At 36.1% G+C, this 12180-nt stretch overlaps 1 protein-coding gene across 1 annotated transcript in view; it reads left to right on the forward strand.

The window, feature by feature from the left end:
• Positions 1-11244, forward strand: part of LOC126969991 (protein CBFA2T2) — a 91076-nt gene extending 79832 nt beyond the window's left edge. Inside the window, exons 7-11 of the mRNA XM_050815652.1 lie at positions 5573-5745; positions 7394-7564; positions 8442-8566; positions 10507-10616; positions 11158-11244. Coding sequence (XP_050671609.1) covers positions 5573-5745; positions 7394-7564; positions 8442-8566; positions 10507-10557 — 520 coding nt within the window. The 3' untranslated portion in view covers positions 10558-10616; positions 11158-11244. The remainder of the gene's footprint in view (positions 1-5572; positions 5746-7393; positions 7565-8441; positions 8567-10506; positions 10617-11157) is intronic.
• Positions 11245-12180: the final 936 nt, after the last annotated feature.

Consider the following 12180-nt stretch of genomic DNA (forward strand, 5'->3'; position numbering starts at 1 on the left):
GCTATCCATGGCAAGACCAACTAAAAGAAAAACATGTAAATGAAATGGTTTCTGTCCTATATAACAAGTTGTGGAAAACTATATCAAAATATGTACCAAAGCGCAAGGTGAAAACTTCCAGATATCCTCACTGGTATACTGGACAACTAATAAAAATACTTTCGGAAAAAAATAAAGTCCGTGCAAAATATAAAAAATATAGAAACCCGCGGGATCGACTGGAATTTGAAATCCTCCGGGATCGGTGTCATTCCTTACATGATCATTGTTTGTCTGTTTATAGAAACAATATTGAGGACAATATAACAAAAGATCCAAAGGCGTTTTGGCGATACATTAAGGATAAAAAGAAAAATAAATGTAAACTACCTGACAGAATGACTAAAGACGACTCCGTGGCAAATACCGGCCCTGAAATAGCTAACCTTTTTGCCTCCCACTTTTATTCAGTGTACTCTAATATAAAGACTTCTACACACAATCACCCATCACAAATACTGTCGGACACACTCATCAATTGTATTTATATAACAGAAACAGATATTATTAAAAAAATCAAAAAAATAAATATTTTTAAAGCTAGCGGCCCTGACGATATCCACCCATTTTTCATTAATAAATGTAGTACTGTTCTCTCTTTTCCTCTGTTTCTAATTTTTAACAAATCATTACAAGATGGCATATTCCCGGAAGTATGGAAAGAAAGCAAAATAGTGCCTATATTTAAAAAGGGCGACTTATCGAAAGTAGAAAATTACCGGCCAATTGCAATACTATCTTGCCTTGCCAAGCTCTTTGAATCTCTTGTTACTCCTACCATAACTAGGCATATCAGTGCCACTATTTCAAATAACCAACACGGGTTTTTCAACGGAAGATCTGTCCAAACAAACTTAGTTTCCTACGTTTCCAATATTTGCAGTGACATAGATAAGGGCCATGAAGTACACAGTATCTATACAGATTTTAAAAGCGCATTTGACAAAGTTGACCACAATTTGCTTACACTGAAATTAAAAACCACCGGTGTATGTGGTTCACTTCTTAACTGGCTTATATCTTATTTAGGAATGAGATCCCAAATAGTGATGACCAACGGTTATAAGTCACATACTTACTATGCAACCTCTGGTGTGCCGCAAGGATCCCACCTTGCACCAATCTTATTCTTGTTATTTATCAACGATATTAGTTCAGTAATACTCCACTCCAAATTCTCTATATTTGCGGACGATTTGAAGCTTTATGTTACCGCATCCCCTGTCTCCTGTGCACAACTACAAGCCGATTTAAATAGAATATGGACATGGTGTTACACTAACAATATGTATTTAAATATCAGTAAGTGCTTCCTTATAAAATTTACCCGCAAAAAGAAACCATCGAATTTTGTTTACACGTTAGATAATACAGAGATACAAGAAGTAAGTGAAATCCGTGATTTAGGTGTTCTTATCGATAATCAACTCACATTCAATTCGCACATAGACTCAGTCGTTAAAAAATCTACGCAGATGCTTGGCTTTATGAGACGCAACACCAATAAATTCCGTCGTGTAAAAACCAAAATACTACTGTTTAATGCTCTAGTACGAACCCATATTGAATACGCAAGTGTTGTTTGGAATCCTTTCTACAGTTTGCAGTCGCAACGAATTGAATCAATACAGCGGTCTTTTTCGAGACATCTAGCTTTTTCAACACCTGGAATATCTTATAGATGCCCTTATACCCAACGCCTCGACTTCTTTAAACTTCATTCACTAAAATCTCGTCGCAGCTACCTAGATTTATTATTTCTGCACAAAATAGTTAATAATAAAATAAATAATTCTGATCTTCAAGAATGCATATCCCTCTCAGTACCCTTTAAATACCCAAGACAGACGATATCCAAGATCTTTCACATTCCTTACTGCAGAACAAACATTGGACTCAACGCCCCCATCGTCAGGCTTTGTAGATTATACAACGAAGTAAATTCAAAAAATTCAGAAATCGATATTTTCAACGATAATTCAAAAAAGTTTGTAAAAATTCTCGCACATCAAGCTAACCTGTGAACTTTTTTTTTCCAAGTAGTATGTACCTATATCCTCTTCATTATAAAACCATATAAATTATATCCTTACTTTATATACATTTTTGTACTTAGACATTTTTGACTGTATAAATCACACTGTTCACTGTTACCATTGAATGATGTGTTCATCTTTAATTGTTACATATATCAGAATAATTGTACCTAGCATAAGTTTATATAAATGTGTAATATATGTAATGTTGATGATCCAAATAAAAAAAAAAAAAAAAAAAAAAAAAGTTTAACTTAGTAACTTTTGTTTTTCCTTAACGCTTTGCTGCTTCAGTCGCCAGAAAGTGTTGGATATTGACACAAAGTTTGTATTTTATTTATTATATTATCCTACAGAAGAGGAATATGGTTAAACCTCTTATTCGAATATTCCCTATAATTCAGGGGCGTGCAATTGTTTTCTAGCACTGTACTTGTAGATCTAACTAGTCGTAGTTGAGCCTGGAGATTGCTTACCGTAGGTTGCTAGGAAAATTTATGAGAGGTGGTTCAATAGAAGTTTCGTTATAAAATAACGGAACCAAATTAAACTAAATTAACTTTAACACTATAGATATTTAGGTTCATAACGAGATAGGCACTGCCTAATTGCCTATATGATATGGACGTCCCTGCTATAATTTAACATATTATTATATTCCACAAATAATTTGTAACATGCAAATTAAGATAAACGGGCCGAAGTAACCACGTGTGTACAAAATATGAGCCAGATTCACCAGTAGTCGGTCAGATAATTAATTGAACGGATACCAAAAACCGCGGCAATATAATACGCGGTACCAACTGCGCTCTGACGACAACTCCGGTCAGTTGGCCGCGCTCCATGTCGGCGCGCGAGTTTGAGCGGAGCGGACGCTTCCGCGGAGGCGATTACGTGCCTATAAGAGCGTCGCTGCGCTGCGCGTAGCGTCGCTGCGCGTCAAAATATTCTCTCGGAGGCAACTCTGCCGCGACTCGTAGTGCAGCGCTGCTCTAGTGCGACATGATCCATACAAAATGGTTGAAATAATATAATGACGCTAAATACAATACGTTTAAAATATTAAGTTAAAGAAACCTATAACCATCTATACCTACTCTGACCTATAACTGTTCCATGAGTAACATAAACTCTCTCAAAAATTCAGCTATCTTTAAAAAAATTAAGCTTGAAGCTATAGCGTTATTATGTTATTAAATATAATTATAAGTATTGATTACAAAAAAAGCACCTACAAATAACTTTGTAGTTACAAAAATTTTCTATTTATAATCCCAGTGACGCAAATCACTTTAAAATAGCTAGTTATTTAGATGTCAACAAGTTTCTGTAAAATTAACTTATCAGATAATACCTAACTATTCAAATATAAAGGATAACACAATAAGAAGTACATTTTTATCAATTACATGCACAAATAATCTCAACAGTTAAGATGTTTAAACAAACTGGTTAGTCTAGAATTTCTATAAGTATATGTATCGATTCCCAAACGAAGCAAGTAATTTTTAGAAAATCTTTGAATGCAGAATTACTAACTTTTAAAAATAAAATCAAGTCTTCTTTCAGTAAAAATATCCTATCTACGATATTTAAAGTACTTTCCCTTCATGTCCCATAACTTTGGGGCGCCCTGTATAATATATGAAGCTTAATATTTGGAAATGGTACATAAATAAATATCGACTTTAGTTTTCTCGCGAGCATTTCTAAATGATTTAGCTGTGTATATAATACGAAAAAAGGCTGCTGTTAATATTTCCAAGTTTTCTAAGACACAGGTAATGTAAACAGGAAATAGGCTATTCATATTAGAATAACCCGCTTCCTCTTGTGAATGTGGGCACGCCTCGCAAACAGAGTATGGGCGAACTATTTGGTAAACGCAATAGGCCATAAATAATTATCGAAACAAGAGCGTGTCTGCAGACGACTACTTAATTGGGTTTAGCTTTTACTTCTATATCGCTATATAAATAATATATTTTTACTTAAATAATTGCTCAAATTCGTGGCTTTTCATATTTATTTCTATATATAAATACCTAGTAAATATGCATGCGTTGTGCAAGTAACAATCAATATAAACAAAACCATTGAAACAAAAGAAAAAATATTCTAAAAAACTACAGCTGCTTTAGTTGCTTCTGCAAGTTTTAACTAATCTCTTTTGTATCTCAATTAACAATTAAGAAGAAATCCGTGAAATTTGTATTCTATACATTATGCACTTAATACCATATAATGTTATTTTTCCGAATGTTATTATTAAATGAGTAATTATTCCGTGATCTAAATAAAAAAATAAACTATGTTACTGAATCCGGGAAGCTTTTCAGAAGGTTTGATTATAGTAATAAATTTAGTTATTTTCTTTTTTTTTTAATATCTGGGCAAATCGGTGTACGGCTCACTTAATGATCAGTGACTTCCATCGCTTAACACAAGGCATAAAAAAGGCATAAAAGGCATATTTTTTCTCAAAATTGATTCCTTTAGAATTCTTTTTTTATGTAATTTCTAATATACTAGACACTACACACGCGTTCTGCGAGAGAAGCGGCGCAAGAAACTCTCAAGTTAACACCTATTACACAAGAATTAACTTTGCCGTTCTGGTAGGTGAATCATGCGCTCTTTTATGAAGACAGTACCAATGCTGTAAAAGGAATTTCATTCCAATGTTTTAAGCAGTGGAAGGGTTCCTTGCATTGTTTGCCTTGACAGTCTTTCTCTTTTTTCTATAAATAGAAGGCTTACTGCCGCTCGGTAAAAACGCTAAAAATCCTGATAATAAGTGTAGGTGTTTAAGTTGTGAAAAACCCACGTTATCCCTAATCTTTGGATCGCTTCTGTATTATTTTTTAACAAAAGCGTCAAAATAAACCATTTATTGAAAACTTATTCAAAGTTCCACGATTATTTAACCATAGGCCATAATAAACCTTCAAAGCGATTCAGAACTGTTTTGTGCGGACTTGTTTAGAATTAATTATACTTATTGACAAAGCCAACGATTTCAATAGGGAACTTTCTAACCCCTTTCAACACTAATACTTCGGCTTTGGTAATGTTTTTCACCTTCTTACATTCAGACTCAGTCAATATACTTTTCCACTCACAACCAAACTATGGAATGATTTTCCTTGCGCGGTGTTTCCAGTACAACATTAGCTGTGTCCTCACTGTGCCTTATTTCGGAACCCCGTCGACCTGATACATAAGAACAACTAATTAATAACAATTTTCGGATTGTTGTGAATTGTATAAATGGTAGATTCTGATTTTTAACTTGCCTTGATTTAGATAGAAAGAGGTGAGAATTTCGTGTAATGCGTGCTGACTTATCACCAAACCACATTAGTTTCTTACGCAGGTATTCTGGAATTCCGTGTTTAAATAGTACGCCAAAAATATACTCCAAAACAACTTTCTTATTTTAGTACATTTAAAAAAATAAGGGATTCCTGAATCCTAATAATAGTTTGTTGCAGGTTTTACGACGCGGCTACGAACGGCGGCCAGGAAGAGTATCCCCCCGCGAAGCGTGCGAGCCTGCTGAACCCCTCCCCGTTCTATTCGCTGCCCAGCAACGCCAGTCTGTTCGACTACCACCCCTACCACCCGTACCACACCCCGCACGAACCACCCTTCGAACGGCGTGATGGTGAGTACTTGTAATCCCCGCGCGTTGTTATGTGGACGGGACGACATCTTATGACGTCATGTTAGCGTACTGACTGCCGCTTGCTGTCGGTACGCAGACGGTAATATGACAAGCCTATTTTTGTAGTCCTTCATTAAAATTAAAAATTGCATCGTTTTGAATTTAAAAAAATAATCAACAATTTTTATGGTTCTAGCTCTTAAACTCTTCATTGAATTTAAAAATTGCATCCATTTGATTAAAAAAAAATGGTTTTCATGGTATACATTTTTGTTTGAAGTCAATGCAGTGTTTGCTATTTATTTTCTATTCAATCCTATTATTTTACAATTTTAAGTTACCTAACACGGCAATTGGTTACGGTTTTCAAGTCTACACATGCAAACATTTACATATATATATTATAAGTAGTGCGAGCATGTGTGGTTAGGGTTTGTAAAGTGCTTTGGTACAGTTCAGTGCAAACAATGTGATCTATTGTAATAGCCATTGTTAACTATAGCTCACTCATAAGATTGATTCTTTTCATGAATCTTATTATATCTTTTGCAATGACCTGACGTATCTCAAGTGGTTGAAGAGTTTGACTTCCCATAGAGATGCTACGTCTACGCATTAAAGGACCACATTCAGAGAGAATGTGTAACGGGGTTTTATCTGCGCTATTACAAAATCTACACGCTCTCCAAACCCTGATTCCTAAGATTGAGCGGTGTTTGTTTAATCTGTAGTGCCCCGTTAGTGTCCTGGTTAGAACGCGTTTTCCCTACTTAGCCCTAGTGCCTCATGCGCAGCCTTTCTGTTGAAGTCTTGGATTAGGGTTTCGGAATGGATTAAGCCCGGAGTGTTGGTCCAGAATTAAAAACACTCTTGTGAACATGATGTAATAAGGGTTGATTTAACAAGACTCCTTGGGACACCACAGAAGAGTTCAGGGCCAAATTGAGTGATTTAAGCACAAATTCTTACAAGTTTGTCAGCGCATTTAGGTATTGCCTTCGATCCCTTCATGTCATGGAAATCATCGAAGTGAACTCTGGGTATTTCTCCCAGAGTATTATATAAATAATTCTAACGGGTGACAAAACAATTACAGTGTAAATAAAGATAATTTAAACATATAAAAAAGAGTACGTGTTTATCATCAGATCTATGTTTCTACATTAGAACAAACCTGGGAGTATGTAACAAAAGATTTTTTTCAAACCCGTCGTCTATAAACGCCTATAACGATATGAGGTAGCGAACATACAAAAAAATACAATAGGATTGAGAACCTCGTTGCACCTTTAGTCAGTCCTCCAATTATATTTGTGAGCCTATTTTAAAGATTTTTAATAATAAATAATTGCAATTTGCGTCCCGGATAAATCCTTTTCTACAGTGTAATATGTTACCTACTCACTCAAATGTTATGTGGTTTTCTCTTATTTATAAATAAATATTAAATTTTCATGTGTTTTTCTTTGAAATACAGATATCACAAACCCAAGAATTATTCGTTATCAATCAGAATCCAACCAACCAATTTCTTACAAATTACTTTCTTCATCTTTCAGTATTCGGAAATTGAGACAGTATATTAATTCAAGCAATCCCGGCATAACACTAACACATAGTACATATATAACAAAACTAACTTCTTCAGGTATAACGGTACGTGACGTATCTTCCATGAACGCGTCCTTCACCGAACCCCGAGGTGGAGTGGTGAAGACCGATGATGAATGGAAGAACATCCACACCATGCTGAACTGCACACTCAGTATGGTGGAGAAGACAAAACGAGCGCTCACCATCCTGCAGAACAGGAGTACAGGTTAGAACAGCGCGTACTTCCTCATCTCATATTGCCTCATCCGCCATTAAAATTGGCCATCAGCTTTTTAAATACATCGCTATCATCAGCGAAAGGGGAAGGTTGTTCGATGACGTATCCCAGCTCACTCCCACGTGTTCCGTAACCAGAATTTCCTTCTTCGCCCAGCGCGTCTCTTTCCCTCCACCTTGCCCATAATGTGGGGCTGAAATACGATAGGTATATGGTTAGTATCTAAGCACATGACCGAGTTACTTTATCATACACTTCTTGGATATTAAGTATCATTTTTCGGGGCATACGTGTTGAAGCACGCATTCGCTTCCTTAACTTTTGTATCCAGCTAATGTGCCACGGTGCCAGCTCTTCATTTTGATAGGCCTATAGGCGTCATTAAGTGACCACCTTCAAAAAGCAAACTTCGCAGGCATTCTTTAGGACAGGCCAGATATAACAAAGAAGTAATCTCACTCGGAGTTTTACGTTCACTTATCTAGTCCATATTATATTCATTTAAAAAGAGGCTCAGCCATTATTTGGAAAAATTTACCGATCTTCTAACGGCGAACAAAAAAATTTGCACAACAGACAGTTTTACAGCCACTATTAATAATAATAAACAGTTTCCTTTAATATAATCTACAAGAATAATACTGATAGGTCGTTAGAATCCGATAACATTTAAAACGCTGAGAATAAGGTTCTGTTAACCTTCCGTTCCTCCAGATATTTCCGAAACGTACACAACATTAACTATAACTTACACGATTCTAAAGATCATTCAGAAAACTTGACCAGCAAATCTGTGTAGTAAATATAGATAATCTGTAGATTTCTTGCTCGAGGGTACTGTATATCATGAAACATTTTCTAATAGGAGTGGAACAGGCAGAGAACAATGACATTAAGCGTGCTGCCAGTGAGATCATTGCCGCGGCTGTGAGGCAGACGGAGGAGAGAGTCGGAGAAGTGAGGAGGAGAGCTGAGGAGTCCGTCAACCAGGTAAGAATAAAAAGCCTGGATGAATACACATATAAAGGCATAAAAGGCATTTATTTTCTCAAAATTGATTCCTTAACAATTCTTTTTGATGTCATTTCTGATAACTACTAGATACTACTACCGCTTCGGAAACAAATGGCGCTCTGAGAGAGAAGAAGCGGCGCAAGAAACTCTAAAATATGCTATCAAGATAGAAAATAGTGAAGTAGAGCTCATAAAAATGACCACTAACGACCGCCTGAACATTTCAATGATAAGTTTCACGAGGGCCGATATCATGACGAAGTAGATTTACGGCTGTTCCCAATATTCAGTCTATCTCCTACTTGAGATAAAAATAGTAAGCATCGTTGATTTTTCTTGGTCCCAATAAATATAGCGACGGTAACTCACCTTATCCGTACACGCTGTCTGTCAATGGGAGGAAGTTTTTATGGAAATCGCAATTCACGCGTCCAATATAAGGCAATAAGAATGACTTATCGGGTATATTGGGACAGCTTCAAATTATTGACAGCAAATTACTGACAGAAGGTAGTAATTTACCTCTATCTTTAGATAGTATGTTAGGAACGACCGTTAAAGCTGCATTTACTGCTCGACTGACGGTGAGCGCTGACGTCGGTCAAGTATAGCTTTAGCAATGAAAACATATGATCGTGTACAATCTAGCACTAATTAATTGCTACGCGCGTACAGCAACGTCGCTCTGACGACAATCAAGCAACATGGTCAGCGCGTAGGGGTACGCGCTACGCTTGATCGACGTAAGCGCTGACCGTCGGACGAGCTCTAAATCCAGCCTAATCTGTCTACAAATACTTTATTGTTTGTTGAAACTACATTCATATTTATGTCTATAAAATTAAAACCATGTGTTTAGGCGTGCTACAACACTGAAGCGGCTTCTCTTTGACGGCGCTATTCAACCTTTGCGCGGCAAACTGGCAACTCTGGCTTTTTGATATTGAAATATTCAAGTTCATTAAATCATTGACCTAGTGACCCAATTCTACAGTACGTTCAAATTTGCTCAAAATAAAAAAGTCTACTTTTTGACTTAATTAATGCACGGATTATGTTAATTTTTTGTATATCGTCAGCAAGTATGCTAATAAGTATGACCCTATATTTATATCATATATGCTAGTTCCATACTGTATATAGGATTAATAATAAAAAAATAAAAGTTTTTGAATTCATATGTACGTTTATTAATCACTTTATAATGTTGGCAATGCTCTTGTGATTCCTCTGGTGTTAAAAGAGGGTATGGGTTTCGGTGATCACTTACCATCAGGTGACCAACTGACCAGTATGCTCCTTTGTCCTCCTATTCCATAAAAAAAAAATAGTTTTCAAAGATTTTCTCATCATGACTTCTGTAAGTAAATAAAAAAGAAGGAGTTTAATCCTACAGGACCCACTCCAGGTTTTCATGACGTGCTGTCCCAACCACGTCCCAACCAATGACGGGTTTTGGAAAAAGTTGACTGGTCATGTCACACCATGCGACTTCTCTAAATATGACTCATAAAATAAATGATCGTGTACAATCTAGCGCTAATGAATTGCTACGCGCGTACAGCTACGTTGCTCTGACGAGAATCAAGCAACATGGTCAGCGCGTAGCGTCTACGCTTGACCGACGTAAGCGCTGACCATCGGACGAGCTCTAAATCAAGCCTCACGTAATATTATCTATTTGCAACATAAATATAACTCATAAAATAAAAACTATATGACAAAGTTACTGAATGCCTCTGTTTAATAATTATTCTTCCACGCGCTATTTTCTCACCAGGCCATTAAAGTGAATACGTACGTCTGAATATATATACCATGTTACTGGTATTTCGTTGTTGTTATATATTTCCTAAATCCCCCAAAGTAACCCCTGATATAATTAACTACGAAGGTGAAACGTCAAGCGCTTCTAGAGCTGCAGCGGGCGGTGGGCGCTGCGGAGTGCAAAGCCCTCGAGCTGGTGACGGAGCGCCGGAGACTCTCCCCTCCGCCCTGCAGAGAGCTCAGCCCCACGCAGCAAACCGTGAGTATCTTAAATCTTCTAAACATACCCTCACTTTATTCAAACTCAATATGAAATCTAGATAAAAATAAAAAAATAACTGTTTGCGCTTCGGGAGTGCCGGCAGAAGTGAATTCTTGAACATTAACTTTGTGCATTTTTGAATATTTTGGAATGGCCAGGGAATAAATTCGCACAAATAACTTTATTAATTAGTATTATGTAGTAGTATTACATCATTTAAATGTGGTTAAATACAATATTAATTTATCGCGCTATAGTACATAATAATGACAATTTATATTACATAAAAAATGTAACACTTCATATAACTATTACAATTATTTTACATTAAAAAGTTTATCTCTCAGAAAAATGAACTTTCATCCATAACTTCAACGACAGTCTTACGAATTTTCGATCAGGTCACGTGTCCTGACGCGAGTTTAACATTTAGCCATCTCAAGAAAAGTGCTCTATGCCTCTAAAGAAGTTTCCACTTCAAAAATATGACAGAATGTCAATAATAGTTACTAGTATTAGTAAATATTGTCGTGTTCAGTGCTGCTGGAACTGCGGCCGCAAGGCTCAGGAGACTTGCTCTGGCTGCAACGCCGCCCGTTACTGCGGTGCATTCTGCCAACATAAGGATTGGGAGAACCATCACCAGGTTTGGTATTTTTTCATCATGATGCAGTAGCCCAATTGAATTTCTAACAGGCAATTCTTGATGTGACTGCTAATCCAATTGCTAAAATTTCGTAATAAAATGTAACATTTTTTTTGCTCTCATTAATAATCAAAATCAAAATTATAGAACAATTGCCAAAAATCCACAAGAAACTTCGCGGGGCACGTTTTCTTCTCTATTTTTTATACAATTATGTTCTATTCAGCACATTATATTGAATGTAATAATGTTTTACAAAATTTCGATATTAATACACTCTACTTTAGACTAGCATTGTCCTTGCTAATGTTTTTACAGGGTAATAAAAAAAAATAGCCTTTATTTTTCTACTACAACAATATTTTTTTATGTCTTACTCTAGATTGAACTATATACATAATATATGATTTTAATTAATTTAATGTGTTATTATACTAGTTTAATTTTATTAGTATTTAAAAGTAGTAGTCGCTTCTGTAGCGTAGGCCTCTCCTAAATCCTTCCAAACATCTCTTTCTCGTGCCGTCCGCATCCAATGGGATCCACATCTGTTGTTGAAGATGTCTCTCCATCCCTTACGTGGTCTCCCTTTTCTCCTTTTTTCCTCTCGTGGTACCCACTGTGTTAAGCGCTTCGTCCATCTATTATTGTCCATCCTACAAATATGTCCTTACAGGGTTATAGTAAATCGTAAAATGTGGTCTGTTGCATGATTGATACAATAATAGCCCCTTCCTATCTGGAAAATTACTACTACCCCTAATGACGTCAGTTGCTTTTGACTTATCGGGAATCTCAAATAATCTCTAATCTTAGTAAATCTTACGTTTATATTGAAATTAATATTTTTTACAATCTAATAGTTTTAAACAACATAGCCGACTAATAATTTATCTTGATAGTATCGTTAAGTTT

The sequence above is a fragment of the Leptidea sinapis genome, chromosome 19 (genome assembly GCF_905404315.1).
Source record: "Leptidea sinapis chromosome 19, ilLepSina1.1, whole genome shotgun sequence".
NCBI classification, from domain to species: Eukaryota; Metazoa; Arthropoda; class Insecta; order Lepidoptera; family Pieridae; genus Leptidea; species Leptidea sinapis.